Source organism: Bombina bombina, chromosome 11, assembly GCF_027579735.1.
Source record: "Bombina bombina isolate aBomBom1 chromosome 11, aBomBom1.pri, whole genome shotgun sequence".
Classification (NCBI taxonomy): domain Eukaryota; kingdom Metazoa; phylum Chordata; class Amphibia; order Anura; family Bombinatoridae; genus Bombina; species Bombina bombina.
This window is the reverse complement of record NC_069509.1, coordinates 163,225,383-163,248,210: the sequence shown is the minus strand read 5'-3', so window position 1 is coordinate 163,248,210 and position 22,828 is coordinate 163,225,383. Positions and strand designations below refer to the sequence as shown.

At 37.0% G+C, this 22,828-nt stretch overlaps 1 protein-coding gene across 1 annotated transcript in view; it reads left to right on the top strand.

Annotated features, from left to right (window-relative positions):
- The window catches only part of SYT17 (synaptotagmin 17), a 130,517-nt gene that overhangs the window by 9,894 nt on the left and 97,795 nt on the right, over window positions 1–22,828 (top strand). The window contains exons 3-4 of the mRNA XM_053694247.1: window positions 5,869–6,017; window positions 11,455–12,074. Coding sequence (XP_053550222.1) covers window positions 5,869–6,017; window positions 11,455–12,074 — 769 coding nt within the window. The remainder of the gene's footprint in view (window positions 1–5,868; window positions 6,018–11,454; window positions 12,075–22,828) is intronic.

Below are 22,828 nucleotides of genomic sequence, written 5' to 3'. Positions count from 1 at the left end.
AAAAGTGGGACATTTTTTCAAAATAAGCAAAAAACATATTAACCTAATTTAAAATTACTTGGAAACAAAAACAGAGGTGATTGTATGATACAAAAAGCAGAGTAATCTAATTTGTATTAGCTTCATGATTTAATCTTTAAAGTGCACCTCCTGCTCCCCCCACTCCCTGATAACTTCACTCTTCAGCAAAGTTTCCATTACTTTCTATGGGAGACATCTTGCAGGGACAGCCCCTTTTTTACTGAATTAACTGAGGGCAGATCCTGTGAATGTTGCTGTGGAAACCACATGTGACCCAGCAAAGCTTTTAGAATCTGGCCCTTTATCTTATATATCTTAGATTTCCGTTATTATTACTGATATAAATTAGTTGCTAGAGTGAACAAACAATCACTAAACAAAATGTAGCAGGTCACAATTGTTTACACCATGAATTTTATTAATGGCCACACAATATTAGCTCACATTTGCTTTACATATTTCTCTCAACCGTAGGCCAGGGATCCATGGAAGAATGATACAGCCCTACGGATTAGTGATAAAAGAAACAAATAAAACAGTGTTTTACAGTGTGTAATATTTTCATTACTGATTCTAGATAACTATCGGCTAGATTATGAGTTTTGCGGTATGAGTGAAAAAGCAGCTTTCAGGTTTAGGGGCACCACACACTTTTTGGCCGTAACGCAACGTAACTACCACAGCTTTCAAAAAGTCCTTTTTCAATGGGACTTCCTTTGCGCTGGTATTACGAGTCTGCCTGGGCGGCCAAAAAGTGAGTGGTACACCCTAAAATTTCAAGATCCATAACGTAAACTGAAAGTCAGTAGTTATGAGTTTTACGCTAGAAAGCTGTAACATAAAACTCATAACTAAAGTGCTAAAAAGTACACTAACACCCATAAACAACCTATTAACCCCTAAACCGAGGCCCTCCAGCATCGCAAACACTAAAATAAAATTATTAACCCCTTATCTGCCGCTCCGGACATCGCCGCAACTATAATAAACATATTAACCCTTAAACCGCCATACTCCCGCATCGCAAACACTAGTTAAATTTTATTAACCCCTAATCTGCCGCCCCTAGCATCGCCGCCACCTACCTACATTTATTAATCTGCCGCCCCCAAGGTCGCCGCCACTATACTAAATTTATTAACCCCTAAACCTAACCCTAAGTCTAACCCTAAGCCTAACATTCACTAACTTTAATGTAATTAAAATAAATCTAAATAAAACCTACTATTAATAACTAAATAAATCCTATTTAAAACTAAATACTTACCTGTAAAATAAACCCTAAGCTAGCTACAATATAACTAATAGTTACACTGTAGCTAGATTAGGTTTTATTTTTATTTCACAGGTAAGTTTGTATTTATTTTAACTAGGTAGAATAGTTACTAAATAGTTATTAACTATTTACTAACTACCTAGCTAAAATTAATACAAATTTACCTGTAAAATAAAACCTAACCTGTCTTACACTAACACCTAACCTTACACTACAATTAAATAAATTACATAAATTTAATACAATTGACTAAATTACAAAAACAAACACTAAATTACACAACATAAAAAAAAGAAATTATCAGATATTTAAACTAATTACACCTAATCTAATAGCCCTATCAAAATAAAAAATCCCACCCAAAATAAAAAACCCTAAACTAAACTACTAAATAGCCCTTAAAAGGGCCTTTTGTGGGGCATTGCCCCAAAGAAATCAGCTCTTTTACCTGTAAATAAAATACAAAGAACCCCCCAACAGTAAAACTCACCACCCACACAACCAACCCCCCAATAAAATCCTACCTAAAAAATCTAAGCTCCCCATTGCCCTGAAAAGGGCATTTGGATGGGGTTTGCCCTTAAAAGGACATTTAGCTCTTTTTCCGCCCAAAACCCAAATCTAAAAATAAAACCCACCCAATAAACCCTTACAAAAGCCTAATACTAACCCCCGAAGATCCACTTACAGTTTTTCAAGACCCGACATCCATCCTCAACAAAGCCGGCAGAAGTCCTCAACGAAGCGGCAGAAGTCTTCATCCAACTGGGCAGAAGTCTTCATCCAGACGGCATCTTCTATCTTCATCCATCCGGCGCGGAGCGGGTCCATCTTCAAGACATACGGCGCGGAGCATCCTCTTCAATCGATGTCTTCTTGAACAATGAAGGTTCCTTTAAATGACATCATCCAAGATGGCGTCCCTTGAATTTCTATCAGCCAATCGGAATTAAAGGTGAAAAAATCCTATTGGCTGATGCAATCGGCCAATAGGATTGAGCTCACATTCTATTGGCTGTTCCAATCAGCCAATAGAATGCGAGCTCAATCCTATTGGCTGATTAGATCAGCCAATAGGATGAAAGCGCAATCCTATTGGCTGATTGCAACAGCCAATAGGATTTTTTCAACCTTAATTCCAATTGGCTGATAGAAATCTATCAGCCAATTGGAATCTAAGGGATGCCATCTTGGATGACGTCATTTAAAGGGAAACCTCATTTGGAAGAAGACGTCGATTGAAGAGGATGCTCCGCGCCGGATGTCTTGAAGATGGACCTGCTCCGCGCCGGATGGATGAAGATAGAAGATGCCGTCTGCATGAAGACTTCTGCCCGGTTGGATGAAGACTTCTGCCCGGTTGGATGAAGACTTCTGTCGCTTCGTTGTGGACTTCTGCCGACTTCATTGAGGATGGATGTTGGGTCTTCAAAAACTGTAAGTGGATCTTTGGGGGTTAGTGTTAGGCTTTTTTAAGGGTTTATTGGGTGGGTTTTATTTTTAGATTAGGGGTTTGGGCACTTGAAAAAGAGATAAATGCCCTTTTAAGGGCGATGCCCATCCAAATGCCCTTTTCAGGGCAATGGGGAGCTTAGGTTTTTTAGTTAGGATTTTATTTGGGGGGTTGGTTGTGTGGGTGGTGGGTTTTACTGTTGGGGGTTGTTTGTATTTTTTTTTACAGGTAAAAGAGCTGATTTCTTTGGGGCAATGCCCCGCAAAAGGCCATTTTAAGAGCTATTGGTAGTTTAGTTTAGGCTAGGGTATTTTTTATTTTGGGGGGGGGGGCTTTTTTATTTTGATAGGGCTATTAGATTAGGTGTAATTAGTTTAAATATCTGATAATTTCTTTTTTGTGTAATTTAGTGTTTGTTTGTTTTTTGTAATTTAGTTAATTGTATTTCATTTATTTAATTGTAGTGTAAGGTTAGGTGTTAGTGTAACTCATGTTAGGTTTTATTTTATAGGTAAATTTGTATTTATTTTAGCTAGGTAGTTAGTAAATAGTTAATAACTATTTAGTAACTATTCTACCTAGTTAAAATAAATACAAACTTAGCTGTGAAATAAAAATAAAACCTAAGCTAAATACAATGTAACTATTAGTTATATTGTAGCTAGCTTAGGGTTTATTTTATAGGAAAGTACAGTATTTAGTTTTAAATAGGAATTATTTAGTTATTAATAGTAGGTTTTATTTAGATTTATTTTAATCACATTAAAGTTAGTGGGTGTTAGAGTTAGGGTTATATTTAGGGTTAGGTTTAGGGGTTAATAAATTTAGTATAGTGGTGGCGACGTTGGGGGCGGCAGATTAGAGGTTAATAAGTGTAGGTAGCTTGCGGCGACATTGGGGGCGGGAGATTAGGGGTTAATAACATTATGTAGGTGTTGGCGATGTTGGGGGCAGCAGATTAGGGGTTAATAAGTATAATGTAGGGGTCGGCGATGTCAGTGGAGGCAGATTAGGGGTTAATAAGTGTAAGATTAGAGGTGTTTAGACTCGGGGTTTATGTTAGGGTGTTAGGTGTAAACATACATTTTCTTTCCCCATAGAAATCAATGGGGCTGTGTTACAGGGCTTTACGCTCCTTTATTGCAGGTGTTAGACTTTTTTTCAGCCGACTCTCCCCATTGATGTCTATGGGGAAATCGTGCACAAGCACGTAAAACCAGCTTACCGCAGCTCACCGCAGCACTGGTATTGGAGTGCGGTATGGAGCTCAATTTTGCTCTACGCTCACCTTTTGCCTGCTAATGTCGGGTTTTTGTAAACCTGTAATACCAGCGCTGTAGGTAAATGAGCGGTGACAATAACTCTCAAGCTAGTACCGAGCAGCTCTTACCGCAAAACTTGTAATCTAGCCGTATGTTTATATATGTGTTTAACCGTTTGCAGTGGTAAAGTCCCGCTCAGCCAGCAAACCAATCAGGAGTGGAATTCACATGTAGCAACCAATCACCAACCGTTTCTTGCTGATGAGCTACAGTGCTCGCTGTTCTTGAGGGAGACTTTACATGTTTAAACCGTTTGTGAGGGTTAAACACAAAAAGGGTCAGATTATAAGTGGAAAAGTATGCTTTTTGCCCGCGTCGGTTTGTACTCGTATTACAAGTTGAAAGTAAACAGTATAAAGCAGAATACGTTCTATTTATTCATACATAAATATTTCTACATATATCTGATGGTATTTTGGTACAATATATAGCTATACATATTTATACACAATTATATATAGATACAAATATATATATATACAGATATATATATATTTTTATATAAAGGATATCTATTTAAAAATACATAGAACATATTCTGCTATGTGCAGAACATTGAAATGTGACATATTTGCAGTAAATACACAGTATAACACTTTATTAAATATGAATATTGCATAAATGTGTTTTTTTTACATGTTTTTATCTACTTAACTGCACAGGACTCCAATGCACTTATGTATCTGTCTATATATGTTAGCATATGTATTTATGTGTTTATATGTGTATATATGTCTGCAAATACAAATATAAACAAATAAATACATATGTACACACATATAAACACACACACACACATATAAATATATATATATATATATATATATATATATATATATATATATAACTTTTGTGTGCCATTTTTTGTTATTATTATTTTTTATTAGAAGGTATTTATATGAGTGTATCTGTACTTTGTAATGTAAAAAAGTTAAGCAGAGCTCTGAGGACGCGCTATCCTGACGAGCGTTAAAGAAACACCGAACCCAAATTCTTTCTTTCATGATTCAGATAGAGCATGAAAATTTAAGCAACTTTCTAATTTACTCCTATTATTAATTTTTCTTCGTTCTCTTGCTATCTTTATTTTAAAAGCAGGAATGTAAATCTTAGCAGCCAGCCCATTTTAGGTTCAGCACCATGGATAGGGCTTGCTTATTGGAGGCTTACATCTACCCACCAATAAGCAAGCATAACCCAGGTTCTCAACCAAAAATGGGCCGACTCCTATACATCACTTTCCTGCTTTTTAAATAAAGATAGCAAGAGAACGAAGAAAAATTGATAATAGCAGTAAATTAGAAAGTTGCTTAAATTCGCATTCTCTATCTATCATGAAAGATTTTTTGGGGGGGTTTAGTGTCCCTTTAACTTCAATAGCACTCAAGTGATTGCATTTACTTTCAACTTGTAAAACAAGCAAAAAAACCAACACACACAAACACCCGTGATAAACCCCTTTTTGCTTGGGCGGAACTATTAGCGCTCCACACGTAATCTAGCCCACAGTTAGAAAGGATCCCGTAATGCAAACATTAAAAGGCACTAAGGATTTACTACTTGTATTTTTTGCATTAGAATCCTATTTGGGCTATTTTTGACCCCCCCCCCCCATCTCTGTTACATTTTAAGTTATACAATAAACATGAGACCACATTGTCAGTTGTGGTTTAAAACTAAAGTGAAGCAGGTATGGAAGAATCCAAGTTACGATTAGCACAGATCATTTACTCTGTCATTCTCTGTTAAAGTAAAACCTTTTCATTGCCGTCTCTTTAAACTACATTTCTACGCAGGGTAAGTGACCGTAGTGATGACAAAGAAGGTGATTCAGATAATACAACAAGTGAGCCCCCTCCTACGCCACAAGCCACATCACCGGACAGGCGACGGTCATCTTCAGACACATCGCGCTCCACATACAGCCTCACCAGGCGGATTTCAAGTAAGGCTTTGACCAAAGTGTACAGTGTCACATAAATAATTGTAATTTGTTCTAAGTAATCTGCATTTAGGTGATTTTATATTTTGAGACTTAAAAGTGTATTATTTCATATTTTAAATATTCTGGGTGTAAGGAACAGATATATATTGGACATAACATATACTAGTCTCCAGCAATAGCATTACAGACCCCTGTGGCCAGCTAGCAACCCCCCAGGGTACGCAACGTGTATGTTTTCTGCGCTTTCTAGGAGAGTGGTGTCATGGGTGATCATAATTCATAAAGGGTGCAAATGTGGTTTGATTATTAGGCAAAGACAGTTACAAAAAGCCTATAAATTAGTCATCTTGCAACCTAATTAGGCCTAGGACCATTTATTTGACTGTAGAGAATCACCTTTTTCATGTAAGGTGTCATTTGTATGTCACATGTGTGATATGAAAATATCAGTGTATTAAAGGAACACTAAAGTCAAAATTAAACTTTCATGATTCAGATAGCGCACATCATTTAAAAAAAACTTTCCAATTCACTTCTATTATCTAAATTTGCGCAATCATTTTATATGCACACTTACTGAGACACCAGCTCCTACTGGGCATGTGCAAGAATTCACAGAATATATGTATATGCATTTTATGATTGGCTGACGACTATCACATGATGCAGAGGGAAGGGAAATGTAACTAACTTTGAAATTTTGTGAAAAATACTTATATTCAATTCAAATGGAGTACTTTTGCTTTGTCTTTTTATTATGCATCTGGTGATTATGCAATTCTTTTAATATTCATTTTACCTATTAGACAACCAGTTTACAATAATAAACATAGGACAGTTCTGAAACTATGTCTACAATAAACTCATGTGTGAGAATCAACTCTTTTAAATAACTGGCCAAATAGCCCCCTAAATATCCCATGGGCAATGTAAAAAGAGTCATTACTTAAAGTGATACGTTAGTCAAAATGAACATTTGAGGATTTATTTAGAGCAAGTAATTGAAAAAGACAACATTCAAATTCACTTTTATATCTTAGAATCCTTTGTTGAAATGTAGTTCCTTGGAGGAAGTCCATGAATGTGAACGTCTTAAGCATTCTATGGCACCAGTGTTTGCAACAATGTATAACATTGTCACAGCCATTGTTGCAAACAATGCTGCCATAGAGTTCTAAAGACACATGCTTGCTCCTGTGCCTACCTACGTATTCTGCCATGGAAAGGAGCTAAGTTTCAACAAAAAGATTCCAAAAGAAAGAGCTACATTTTTCAATAAATTTTATTTCATGTTGTTTTAAATCATTATAAAAAGGGTGTTAAAGGGACAGTATACTGTAAAATTGTTTTCCCTTAATATGTTTACAATTGCTTTTTTTTACCAACTTTAGAGTATAAAATGTATGAAAATTTGCTTTTAAGGTTTATTTGTGTATATTAAAGCTCTGAATTTCTGTTTTGAAGCCACAACCTAACAAAATGGGTTGAGCTTGTAGGTATAATCAGATCTCATTACTTTATCACATTGTGTAAATATACCTGCTTCTTTATCCTATATCTGTCAATAAACCAATCACCAATAATTGGAAAGAACAATGGGAAATTAACATTTTATTACCTTATCTCTGCTATTTCCCACTGGCAGTGTAATTTCTTCTGCTGGCTGTGTTTACAAAGCTTATTTATAGCTTGGACCTGCGGCCACAAACTTTCAGCATAGGTAGGGATACCACATGCTAAATCAACTATTTAAAATGCCAATATAAGGGTAAAGGAGCTACTTGTAAACAATTTAATTCACTCCAGCAGGTAAAGTGAATCATTGGGAACAAATTAAAGGGGAGAACATTTTTTAATAAACTGTCCCTTTAAAAGGGGAAAGGTGAGACATTTCTTTCATTGCCAAAATTAGTTCCATACACCCATGGGTGTCAATCATTTGAAAGAGAAAGAACTCCTCTTTCAAATGAGTGGTTACACCACTGTATAGATATCATATGATTGATTTAAATATTCATAATTAAAAAAAAAAAAACACACACACACATTTAGGAGTCCTCATTATAATAATAAGAATCATTACTTTTAAACGTATGGTCATTTGACCCTCTATATGTAACATGGTTAAAAGAGCATGAAAATCAAATATTTTTCATCTAAAAGATTCTATTTTATTACATTATTTATTTACTAGATGGGAGTTTATGTGGCAGCTGTCCATATCAGTCAGCCAGTGAGCAATATATACTTATATCAGATACTCTTCACTTTGAATTTACAGGGATAGTAAAGACAAAATCATTTTTTTGTGATTTATATACAGCATGTGGTTTTAAGCAACTTTCTTTACTTTTCTATTATGTATTTTGCTTTTTCTTGGTATCCTTTGTTGAAATGCATACCTAGGTAAGCTCAGGAGGTTTGTGGCTTCACATATATGCCTCCTCTCACACCATGGGGCCTATTTATTAAGCCATCAACCGCAAATACGCTTGAATTCCGCAGCGTAATTGTGGAGAGCTTGGTTCTCCTTATTTATCAAACCCTACAGACCGGCAAAAGTAGAAATCTGTGACGTAACATATGATCCGCCGGTCTCAGTCCGACACAGATCGATGCTTATGTCACTACAGATGTTCCGAATGCAAATTCGGCACTATCTGACTACTTTTGCTAGTTAACAAATAACTAGCAGGTACGCTCGCCACTATTCCGGCCCAGCGTACCTGGTTTTCAATCTGCCCTGGAGGCGACGGATGCCATAGAAATCAATGGGAGTCTGAAAGCAGCGAAAGCTTATGTTCGCTGCTGCCCGATATCCTTTGATTCCTATGGGAGAATAAAAGTTACGTTTACACCTAACACCCTAACATGTACCCCGAGTCTAAACACCCCTAATCTGCCGCCCCTACACCGCTGCCACCTACATTATACTTATTAACCCCTAATCTGCCACCCCGACATCGCCGCCACCTACATAAAGTTATTAACCCCTAAACCGCCAGCCCCCCACATCGGCATAAACTAAATTAACCTATTAACCCCTAAACTTAACAACCCGCTAACTTTATATTAAATATTAACTCATCCCTATCTTATAATAAATTTAAACTTACCTTTAAAATTACATTAAACTATATTAAACTAATAATTAACCTACCCTAACTATTATAATAAAATTACATTAAACTATATTAAATTACTAATTAATCTAACCTAACTTTTAAACTAAAATTACATTAAACTATATTAAAATAAAAAATAATCTAACCTAACTTTTATACTAAAATTGCATAAAACTACAAATTAAAATAACTATATTATATATTTAAACACCTAACCCTACTCAAATAATTTAAATCTACACTAAAAAATTACTGTTACCAAAAACTAACAACTAAGTTACAAAAAATAAAAAAGAAATTATCAAAGATCTAAACTAATTACACCTAATCTAAGGGCCCTTTGAAAATAACCCCCCCCCCCAAAAAAAAAAAAACCTAAACTACAATAAACTACAAATAGCATTAAAAGGGCCATTTGCGGGGCATTGCCCCATAGAAATCAGCTCTTTTACCTGTAAAAAAATACAAATACCCCCCCCAACAGTAAAACCCACCACCCACACAACCAACCCCCCAAATAAAAAGCTAACCCAAAAAAACCTAAGCTCCCCATTGTCCTGAAAAGGGCATTTGGATGGGCATTGCCCTTAAAAGGGCATTTAGCTCTATTGCAGCCCAAGTCCTAATCTAAAACTAAAACCCACCCAATAAACCCTTAAAAAATCCTAACACTAACCCCAGAAGATTTACTTACAGTTTTGAAGATTCGACATCCATCCTCCAAGAAGCCGGGAGAAGTCCTCAACGAAGCGGCCGAAGTCTTCATCCAAGCCCGCAAAAGTCTTCATCCAGACGGCATCTTCTATCTTAATCCATCTGGCGCGGAGCGGCTCCATCTTCAAGACATCCAACACGGAGCATCCTCTTCTTTCCGGCGACTACCGATGAATGAAGGTTCCTTTTAATGATGTCATCCAAGATGGCGTCCCTTAGATTCCGATTGGCTGATAGAATTCTATCAGCCAATCGGAATTAAGGTTGAAAAAATCCTATTGACTATTCCAATCAGCCAATAGAATGCAAGCTCAATCCTATTGGCTGATTGGATCAGCCAAAAGGATGAAAGCGCAATCCTTTTTTCTAAACTCTATAGTCAAAAGAATCCTCAAATAAGGGCCTTTTGGTTTAATTATATAACTATCAAATAAATGCACATTAATTCACACTCGGTGATCACATAGGAATTGTGTTTTAAAAAAAGGGGCTTAAAGGTTTTAAAACAAGGATTTGTGAGGATCTCTAGGCCTTTTGATGGCTTGTTATAAGTGTTTACACATGTTAATATGTGTATTTTTTTTATTTATCAAGACACACACAGTTTGAAATAGCAGACAATTGCCTTTCTATTGGTGGGTTTTGGGGGTTTCCAGAGTTTAAATACTTCCTTACCCCCAGCTCCCTTAAAGGGACATTCAACACTTAAATTGTTATTGTTTAAAAAGATATATAACGCCCCTACTACCCATTCCCCAGCTTTGCACAACCAACATTGTTATATTAATATACTTTGTAACATTTAAACCTCTAAATTGCTGCCTGTTTCTAAGCCACTATAGAAAGCCTCTTAATCACATGCTGTTTTATTTGCTTTTCACAACAGGCGACTGCTAGTTCATGTGGGCCATATAGATAACGTTATGTTCATGCCCGTGGGTTCAGCACAACACAGCTAAAATGCAAGTCAATAGATAATAAATAAATAGCCATGTGATCAGGGGGCTGTCAGAAGATGCTTAGATACAAGGTAATCACAGAGGTAAAAAGTATATTCATATAACTGTGTTGGTTATGCAAAACTGGGGAATGGGTAATAAAGGGATTATCTATCTTTTAAACAATAACATGTTTTGAGTTTACTGTCCCTTTAAGCTCCAGGCAGACGTTGATAACATCACTACTCGTGGCCACTTAGCCACTTTTTTTGTCCGGGTAAGTGCAGGAGGCTGTGATTAGCTCCAAAAAAGACCCCCCAGGGACCATGTGTCATCCACCAAAGGGGTTAAGAGAGCAAGGGGAGGAAGAGGGGGGAGAAAACACTCGTTCACAGAATAGTAGATAACATTATTAACCAAAGCTTTCTTAGGAGAAAGTGTAACAAGCACTATTTTCAAATTTATTTTACAGCAAAAGTCATAAAAAATACAGCTTGTACAATGCAATAATGTTATACTTTCATTATAGAAACAATTTATGCATTTTAGATTTTGAGTTTTATGGAGATTTAAACGTCTCATTGAATATACACCTGGATGTTGTAAGTGGACGTAGCTACAGTTCCCCTGTTAACGCATTTCTGTTTTATTACAACCTAGGTTTAGAATCAAGAAGACCAAGTTCTCCATTAATTGACATTAAACCCATTGAGTTTGGTGCTTTGGGAGCTAAAAAAGAAATTGTACAACCAACAGTACTGAGAAAAACGTACACACCGGAGGACTACTTTAGAAAGTTCGAACCTCGTCTTTATTCTCTTGATTCCAGTAATGATGATGTAGATTCATTAACTGATGATGAAATTCTTACAAAGTATCAATTAGGTATGCTGCATTTTAGTACGCAATATGATTTACTGCACAATTATCTGATTGTAAGGGTAATAGAGGCCAGAGACTTGCCACCTCCCATTTCCTACGATGGCTCACGACAAGACATGGCTCATTCAAATCCTTACGTAAAAATTTGCCTACTGCCCGATCAGAAGAATTCTAAGCAAACAGGTGTCAAACGTAAAACCCAGAACCCAGTGTTTGAAGAAAGATACACATTTGAAATTCCATTTTTGGAAGCTCAGAGAAGAACTCTGCTTTTAACTATAGTGGATTTTGATAAATTCTCAAGGCATTGTGTCATTGGCAAAGTCTCAATGTCATTGAATGAGGTTGACCTTGTAAAAGGAGGACATTGGTGGAAATCCATTATCCCAAGCTCTCAGGTAAGATGCTATTTAAGTAATAAGTTCTTTGTATTCACTCAAAAATATAAAGTGCAATTCTAAATGTCTAATTTTCTGTACATTTTTTTTGATGTGTCAGCAATTTTTTAATATATTTAGCGACTTAGGGAGTTATTATTATTCACTACGGTTGCAACTAAAGGGTTGTTAAAGATATTCTTTTATATGAACAACTCCCAACTGTCCCACAATTTGCAAGATTGTCATGGTTTGGTGGTCTGCTTCACCCTAATACAAAATGACTCCACCCCATATTTGTTGTAATTTGCCTCCAAATCTCCCTGCCTTAGCCACTGGCCTGTCTGGCTCCCAAAAAAGTGTGTTGCTGGCTCCTCAATTTTCTTACTGGTTCCTTAATTTTTCAGATGCATTTGTTGACCTCAGTGAAAAAACACAATGTACAATGCACAATATTTATTTAATGGAAAAGGTTCTTAAAGCTACACTGTCAGAAAAAAGGGTATGGTTGGGGTCCGTTTGTGAACACTTAGGGTACAACTGATGTGGTTGTACCGTCAATGGATCATAATTACACCTTAAGGAACTAATTAGTACCATTTAGTAGTAAATAAGGTACAAATGTGTTTCCAACTGTCAAAGAGTCCATGTCTGTACCATTTAATCCCCCCAAAAAGGTACAATCACTTGTGTGACTAAAAGGTTGAGGGGATGGGTGGTTCAAGGCTGCCAAAGCCTGCAAGTCCATATAATTTGTACAGCTCAATTATTCATATTCACATAACTGACAGTCACCCAAAATGAATGCAACATACATGTTGTACAGCAAAATTATTATGTTCAATTGTTGTTGGTAATATGCAAGAAGCGGGCAAAGCAAAAAAATACTTAATAACCCATATAGTCAATGATGATGTGTTGCTGGTTCTAAATAGCAAACAAGCACTTAACATTTTAATGTTTATATTTAGAGCATCAAGATGTTAACTCTTAAACATAAAGAAAATATATTAACTAAAATTACAAAGAAATTGTTTTTGTTTTAAACTCTATAAAATAAACAAGAGCTGTTTAAGAACCAGTTTTTAAAAAAAATAAAATTGTAACCGTTCCCCAGTCACATACATGGACATTGTGTGACATGCCATAGCACCATCTGTTGGTTGAAAGTTCCTTGACATGTGTAACACAGCTCCCTCTATTGGTAGCAGGTTCATCACCAAAATGTGTATTGGGGAAATAGACTCATTTGCATATATTTTGCATAGAGTTACAATTCAATGTATGGTTGTGAGTTTTATCGTTTATCCCTCCCCCAAATCCCCCATCTTTTTGTTAGAGTTATATTTTACTATTAGGTTGCTTTCTATATGTTTTTTAATATATTTATGTTTTATGTGGCATGTCACCCTAAATTAAATAGGGTGTTTTTAAAGTCTAGTACAGAGTGATATATAACTCATGGAGTAGTTCTTTTTTGGAACTGGTTGTTTAGCCTTCTTTCAGGTAGTTATGTAGCAGTCTTTGGATTTGCTATATGGCTGCAGTATCCAAACTTTTTTTAAACTGCACTGTGGCTATTGTAATACTGTCTGAAAAAGTACACATTAAATGAATGTGTATTCGAATGTTATATAAAAAATTAAATGAAACAGTATTTGTAATAAGCTGTGTAGATGAGTACAAATTTGCTATCATGAGGTACAAAAGGCTTGTCACTGGGGCAGTACCCTTAAAAGGCCAGATTTGCACCATTTTTTAAGGGTACAATATGGTACCATAGCACTGAGGTCCAATCTAGTCACCAAAGGTACATATTTGCCTTTGAAAGATACAATCTGCAAGGGTACTAATTTATACCCATGTTAAAGGGTACAGCGGGTGTACCTTTGAGGGTACTGCCCCAGTGACAAGCTGTTGTACCTCTAAAGGTACAACTTTTGCACATTTTTTCTGACAGTGTATTTAAATTTATGCTACATAGCCATTGGTCTGATTTGAGGTGTGATATGGACATGGGACAGTGGTTTAAGGACTATAAGATCTAAGGTGCAATATTGGCATAAAGCTTACAGGGGCATCAGGGCCATAAGTCTGATCTGAGTTCTGATGTAGACATATACCTAACAGGGGCTGAAGTACCATGGGTCTGATCTGAGGGTTGATATAGATATTTAACTGAGAGGGACTTCAGGGCCATTTCTGATCTGAGGTGTGATAGGACATAAAGCTTACGAGCGGACTTCCTTACATGGGCTCAGGACCATAAGTATTATATGAGGTGAGATATGGATATAAAGCTCACAGGGGCTCAGGACCATAAGTGTGATCTGAGGTGCTATATGGACCTAAAGCTTACAGGGGCTCAGGACCATACGTATGAGCTGAGGTGTGATATGAACATAACGTTTACAGGGGCTGAGGACCATATGTCTGATCTGGGGTGTCATATGGACATAAAGCTTGCAGGGGCTCAGGACCACAAGTGTGATCTGAGGTGCTATATGGACATAAAGCTTGCAGGGGCTCAGGGCCACAAGTGTGATCTGAGGTGCTATATGGACATAAAGCTTACATGGGCTCAGGACCATAAGTGTGATCTGAGGTGTGATATGGACATAAAGTTTACAGTAGCTCAGGACCACAAGTGTGATCTGAGGTGTGATATGGACATAAAGTTTACAGGGGCTCAGGACCACAAGTGTGATCTGAGGTGCTATATGGAGATAAAGCTTACATGGGCTCAGGACCACAAGTGTGATCTGAGGTGTGATATGGACATAAAGCTTACATGGGCTCGGGACCATAAGTGTGATCTGAGGTGTGATATGGACATAAAGCTTGCAGGGGCTCAGGACCATAAGTTTGATCTGAGGTGTGATATGGACATAATGCTTGCAGGGGCTCACAACCATAAGTGTGATCTGAGGTGTGATATGGACATAAAGCTTACAGGGACTCAGGACCATAAGTATGATCTGAGGTGTGATATGGACATAAAGCTTACAGGGGCTCAGGACCACAAGTGTGATCTGAGGTGTGATATGGACATAAAGCTTACAGGAGCTCAAGTCCATAAGTATGATCTGGGATGTGATATGGACATAAAGCTTACAGGGGCTCAGGACCACAAGTGTGATCTGAGGTGTTATATGGACATAAGCTTGCAGGGGCTCAGGACCATAAGTGTGATCTGAGGTGTGATATGGACATAAAGATTACAGGGGCTCAGGACCACAAGTGTGATCTGAGGTGTGATATGGACATAAAGCTTACAGGGGCTCAGGACCACAAGTGTGATCTGAGGTCTGATATGGACATAAAGCTTACAGGGGCTCAAGTCCATACATATAATCTGGGATGTGATATGGACATAAAGCTTACAGGGGCTCAGGACCACAAGTGTGATCTGAGGTGCTATATGGACATAAAGCTTGCAGGGGCTCAGGACCATAAGTGTGATCTGAGGTGTGATATGGACATAAAGCTTACAGGGGCTCAGGACCACAAGTGTGATCTGAGGTGTGATATGGACATAAAGCTTACAGGGGCTCAGGACCACAAGTGTGATCTGAGGTGTGATATGGACATAAAGCTTGCAGGGGCTCAGGGCCATAAGTGTGATCTGAGGTGTGATATGGACATAAAGCTTACAGGGGCGCAGGACCATACGTATGATCTGGGATGTGATACGGACATAAAGTTTACAGGGGCTCAGGACCATACGTATGATCTGGGACGTGATATGGACATAAAGCTTACAATGGCTGAGGACCATAAGTGTGATGTGAGGTGTGATATGGACATAAAGCTTATAGGGGCGCAGGACCATACGTATGATCTGAGGTGTGATATGGACATAAAGCTTACAATGGCTGAGGACCATAAGTGTGATGTGAGGTGTGATATGGACATAAAGCTTACAGGGGTGCAGGACCATACATATGATCTGGGATGTGATACGGACATAAAGTTCACAGGGGCTCAGGACCATAAGTATGATCTGGGATGTGATATGGACATGAAGCTTACAGGGGCTCAAGACCATAAGTGTGATCTGAGGTGTGATATGGACATAAAGCTTACAGGGGCTCAGGGCCATACGTATGATCTGAGGTGTGATATGGACATAAAGCTTACAATGGCTGAGGACCATAAGTGTGATGTGAGGTGTGATATGGACATAAAGCTTACAGGGGCGCAGGACCATACGTATGATCTGGGATGTGATACGGACATAAAGTTCACAGGGGCTCAGGACCATAAGTATGATCTGGGATGTGATATGGACATGAAGCTTACAGGGGCTCAAGACCATAAGTGTGATCTGAGGTGTGATATGGACATAAAGCTTACAGGGGCTCAGGACCACAAGTGTGATCTGAGGTGTGATATGGATATAAAGCTTACAGGGGCTCAGGACCACATGTGTGATCTGAGGTGTGATATGGACATAAAGCTTACAGAGACTCAGGGCCATAAGTGTGATCTGAGGTGTGATATGGACATAAAGCTTACAGAGGCTCAGGGCCATACGTATGATCTGAGGTGTGATACGGACGGACATAAAGCTTACAGGGGCTCAGGACCACAAGTGTGATCTGAGGTGTGATATGGACATAAAGCTTACAGAGGCTCAGGACCATAAGTATGATCTGGGGTGTGATATGGACATAAAGCTTACAGAGGCTTCAGGGCCATATGTTTGATCTATGGTCTGATGTAAACACATAATTGACATGGGTTTCACAGCCATAAGTATGATCTGAGGTCTGATGTAAATATTTAACTCAGAGGGGCTTCATAGCCATAATCCTAATCTGAAGGCTGATGTGGACATATATTTGCAGGGGATGCAGTGCCATCGGCCTGATTGGATGGTTAATAGAGCTTGCAGCACACAGGAGCTATAAATCTTAGATCTTATCTGAGGTCTGAAATGTGTATATTACGGAGATGGACTGCAGACAATGAGATTCAGTGCTAGTATATAACTGACAGGAGCTGCAGAGCCATGACATTGGATCTAAGGTCTGATGTAAGTGTATGGCTCAAAAAGCCTAGAGGACCATGGATCTGATATAAGGTTTGATTTGGGCATATATGTGATGGGGTTTTAGGGATATAGATCTTAGGTACAATATGGGAAAGTTACTGACAGCGTCTGCAGGTGGTGGTGCCTGAGCTGAGGTTCATTTCTGGTATATAACTGACAGGAGCTACAAGCCCATGTGGTCTGATCTGAGGTCTGATCATGCCCTCACCTACCAATTTCTCCTACTCGCTGGTCATCCATCATTTTTGTAGAAGTCAGATGGAAACCTTAACAATAACAGATAAAATACACACTACTTAAAAATGATTACAGGTCTCAAGTGATACTGAATCTTTGCTCTGCAGGGGCATTAAGACTAGCAGCGAGGCACAGCTATTGTCTGTCCCTGACTGATGCACACAGGAATTATTAGAAGGACCAATTAGAATTCCGAGCGGCTGACTCATGTCGAGCCAATCATCTCTCACACTGTGTTCTGCATTGACTGTGTTCTGCTCTTTGCATGTTATCACAAGCAAGCTTTCAGAGCAGCTGTTTTGATATTTGTTATACTGATAGAGCTATCCATATTGATAACAAACCTCCCTCTGCTGCTTTGACCGTTGTATTATCCAAGACAACTAAAGCATAATTATAAACCATATTCCAACCAGCTGTCTCTGCACAATTACGGACAATTAGTTATCCGACCATACACCGCAATTTTCTCAGACTTCGTTGATACCATTTTACAAGATTTTTCTGTTGCAAATATTTCTTTATTCAAATATGCATATGAATGTGTTTAGGGTCATCACTAAATAAGAAAAACACTGTCAGTTTTTATAATTTAGAACTTCAGGATATTGTAATTATTGATTATTATAAGCTATTCTTAGGGCAAAATTTATCAAGCCCCGAAAAAATGCGCCTAAAGTCGCGATTATTTTTGCAATATTTCGCAATGTGTGAAGTAAAAAATGTCTCCAGTATTTATCAAAATTCTAGAGACATTTTTGGGGCAAAACTTTTTTGCAATGTCAAGTGAATGGCTGATCCTAGTTTTCTTGCGAAAATGTCATTTTCACTTTATTTATCAATCTTAATTTTAGACACCGGTAAATGGTTTATTGTTTTAATCAAGTGATTGTTTTAAAGAATGTTATTTCTTATATATTAGTTATTTTTATTTTGCCCCTTCTTTGGCTCTCTTTCATTAAGGAAGGTTGCCCGTTTTTTGGAGCTCACTTATTTCAATTGCACTTAAATTATTTTACTTTTTTATAAAATATTTATTATTATTCAGGATCTGCGCCTTGTTGTGGGCAATTTCTAACCCTAGATACAGCAAGAAAATGACATATTTCCATTTTCCCTCCAGACAAACAACAATATCGCTCTTTATTTTTCACTCCTCGCAACCTACAAATTGGTGAGATTAAAAGCAGTGAATATTGCATGCACCACTTTTCATAAATATATGAGAACTGCGAATATATACAGGCATTTTAAAATGCCATTAGAGATTAATACAAGAATTAGGCATTTCCAGACAACTTATTCGCATATACTTAAGACTTGCGAATGGTTATGAGTCAATTTGTTCGCACATATGAAAAGTTGAGACTTAATTGGCGCATAACCTTTCATAAATATGGTGATATCATTTGTGAGGGGTTTTTTTTTAGGACAAATGTGAGAATTTTCTTATTCTCACTTTGATAAATCTTGCCCTTATTTCTAGATAAGACTGAAACTGCCAGATAAAGCTTATAATATTCAACCAGTGTTTACCCTCTGCATCCCCTCCCTTCCGACCAATCAATCAAGGCTGTGAAGCGGTCAGATGTATGAAAAGTATGCAAACCAGCACCCAGCAGATGCTATACAGACCCTATCTATAATTATAATATCTAAGCTATAGTCCGCATGTTAAATATTTATATATTTGCCCCAGCACTCCTTTTTTTGTGGCATAGGCAAATTTACAATAACATTTCTATTCTCTTTAATTTATGTTTAATATAGGTCTTAAATGCAGCATTTTTAACCCCCCATCCCCATGTATATGAAGGTAGCTTGTTGGGTTGCTTTAGCTTTGTACGTGCTTTAACCCTGCTTAGCTTGTGCACAGCATGTTTAGGCCAGTCATCTTATTTTGTCTATATAAATTTAGAGTCCTAAAAGAATAGAAAAAAGATACAGCTTTTGAGGTACAAATTCCGTTAAAAAACAACAACAGTTTTTCTACATGGAAATTGTTAGAGATGTGCATGTGTGATTTGTACAAATTAAAATGCGTCAGAAATTTGCTGATTCGTTGAGTCGTTTGATATATGAACAGCCTAATAAATTATTTGACCAAACGGACGAAAAAAGAATGACTGCTTGAAAAAAAATCAATTTGTACATTCGTTCATACTATCTGGTGCCAAAAAAAAGTTAAATAATTGGGTGAAGGAGTTATGTTGCTTGGTTAATAAGTTCCTTTGTTTGTAATGATGTATGGGGGGGTCTGACCATTTATTTGTTCATTGTTCCCCATCCAATCCTGCTATAGTATTACTAATGACTGAAGTTAGGTACAGACGGTCAGGCGTAAATACTGGATTTTAGTCATACAGGAGTTGTATGTTCTTTTAATATAGAAAGCTAATTTTTTTTTAATTTGTTTGAATCCTATAATGTAAGATTTTTGTTAAAGGGACATGCCACCCACATTTTTTCTTTTATGATTTAGAAAGAGAATGCAATTTTAAACATCTTTCTAATTTACTTATATTATCTAATTTGTTTTATTCTCTTGATATTCTTTGATGAAAAGCATATCTAGATATGCTCACTAGCTGCTGATTGGTTGCTGCACATAGAAGCCTCGTGTGATTGGCTCACCATGTGCATTGCTTTTTCTTAAACTACAAAAATTGAAAAAATTAAGCAAAATAAATAATGGAAGTAAATTGTAATGTTGTTTAAATTTCTATTCTCTATCTGAATCATGAAAGAAAGATTTTGGGTTTAGTGGCCCTTTAATATTAATTATCTATATTAGCTGTTCCCATTGGAAATAACAGTAACAAATCAGAATCCAACCTTAATCCGAACTGAATGCTGTATGGACAAAATTTGGCTGAACCGGACATTTATAAAAATCTGAACCAAATCTTTCAGACAAAACAACTTTTTCGCCAGTGTGCATGTCTAGCGATTTTGTTGTAGTGAGCATTCTAGGGCCTAATACACTTAGATAAATGAGGACTACGGAATACCGCTTTAACAAATTAGAAAGTCTCTTTATACTGTTTCTTAAACAAACAAAAAATAATAAAACAAGATTAAATATCTTTGAAAAGTCACATCATGTTTAACAAATAAAGGCACATTATTTTGTTCCAAGCAAGAGATGCATTCAAAGATGCATTATAATATATATTTTTTTAATTATCTTTGCTATATTAACTTTTTTTTCTGTTTTAGGCCTGACAAAGTTTATGCTTCTCCACCTAGAAATGTGCAAGTTGTAATTATCGGCAAATTAATATTAATTCTTGGTATCATTCTTGTATTTCCTACTAGTTTTCATTAATCTATTTTTTAAAAGAAAACAGTTTAACATGTTTACATGCAACTCTGTCATAGTAGAAAATGATATCCCTTTAATAATTTTCCTTTAAGTACACATGCAGCATTGTTTGCGACCAACCATAGTTCTCATCTAAGTGCTGTGCTTCTATTATTCTGTGTGTCTGTCTGTTTGCATACCACAGAGATGCCAAGCTTGTAATGCACCAAATCCAAATCAGGATGGTCCGTGTGTGTGGCTGAGTGGCACTGGATGGTCCAATTGATGGGTCTGGTCAGCAAAAGAGGCGGAAGTCAGGTTTTTTTTGTGGGTAAGGCCAGAACAGAGTGGGAACAGATTGTGCAGTTCAGAGGAAGGGCTTAGAGGTCATTGGGGCATTTATATAACAGGACAAATACCAGGAGGGACATTGGGACAAAGCAACACAACAAAATGTCTGATGGTAGTTCTAAAACCTATTTTTGTTCTGATAAGTAATTTTTTAAAAATTGCTTTTTAACCTACAAAGTGAAAATGTCTTGTATATGATAAAGGTCCAACAACCTCATGTTAGACTAGCAGAGGGGAAGCAAGGATCGTTTTAGCCCCCTTTCTCATTTGGTCTGCGAAAGCAAGGACCGCCAGCTGTGGGATAACAAGATGATAAATTGTCTGCACTGACTTGAATAGGTGGTGTCTGTGACTCAGTGAAAGAGAAAGCAGACATTAATGAGGCTTGTAAAACTCTACTCTGAAATGGTCAGTTGTGACAGATTGTTTGAAGCATGTAATAGGCGATACGTTTATGAGGACATAGTAATAAATTCTTGTCTTTACCATTAAATAGGTAACTATAGGTGAAGAGAAACCACACACAGCTCAGAGCTTCCCAGATCATAATAGAGCCACTTCCCTTGTAGATTGTATTGTTTAGAGACCATGCACATATTTAGTAGCCTTATTTGAACAGTTTCTAGTTTATTTATATCCTCCAGAACCATGCACAAAATTCAAGATGAGCCTTAAAGGGATAGTCTTGTCAAAATTAAACTTTCATGATTCACAAAGGGCATTTAATCAACTTTCCAATTTACTTTTATCATCAAATTTGCTTTGTTCTCTTGCTATTCTTTGTTGAAAGATACACCTAGGTAGGCCCATGCGTTAATTTCTAAGCCCTTGAAGGCCGCCTTTTATTTCTTTGCATTTTGGCAGCTTTTCACTGTTAAACAGTGCTAGTTCATGTGTGCCATATAGATAACATTGTGCTCACTCCAGTGGAGTTATTTATGAGTCAGCACTGACTGGCTAAAATGAAATCCACATTTTTTCATGATTCATTAAGAGCATACAATTTTAAACTTTCTAATTTACTTCTATTATCAACTTTTCTTTGTTCTTTTGGTATGGTATATTGTGTTGAAGAGTAGGGATTGAAGCTCAGGAGTGTGCACGTTTCTGAAGAACTATACGGCAATAGTTTTGCAAGAATGTTATCTCTTTGCAAGAGCACTAGATAGCGGCACTATTTCCTACCTAAGTATTTCTTCAATAAAGAATATCATGGGAACAAAGCAAATTTGATAATAGAAGTAAATTGGAAACATTTTATAAACTTGTATGCTCTGTCTGAATCACAAAAGAAAATGTTTGTGTTTCATATCCCTTTAAAGGGACAGTCTAGTCAAAATTAAACTTTTAGGATTCAGATAGGACATGCAATTTTAATTAATTTTACAATGTACTTTTATCATCAAATTCGCATTCTTTGTGGAATGTTAAACCTAGGTAGGCTCATATGCTAGTTTCTAAGCTGTTAAACCTCCTCTTATCTCTGTGCATTTTGACAGTTTTTCACAATTAGACAGAGCTAGTTCATGTGTGTCATATAGATAACATTGTGCTCACTCCCATGGAGTTATTTAAGAGCCAGCACTGATTGGCTAAAATATGTGTCTGTCAAAAGAACTGAGATAAGGGGCAGTTGAGCTTAAATTAATCCCATTAAAAAGGTGACCCATTTAATTTAATCAATCATATCCATGAATTCTGTTTCTAGCCAGAAATGTATCCAAACAATTTTTAAATATGTCTAAGGTATTAGCATTCACTACCTCCTTTGGTAATGAGTTCCACAATTGTATTTCTCTTACAGTGAAAAAACTTTTCCATTGCAGG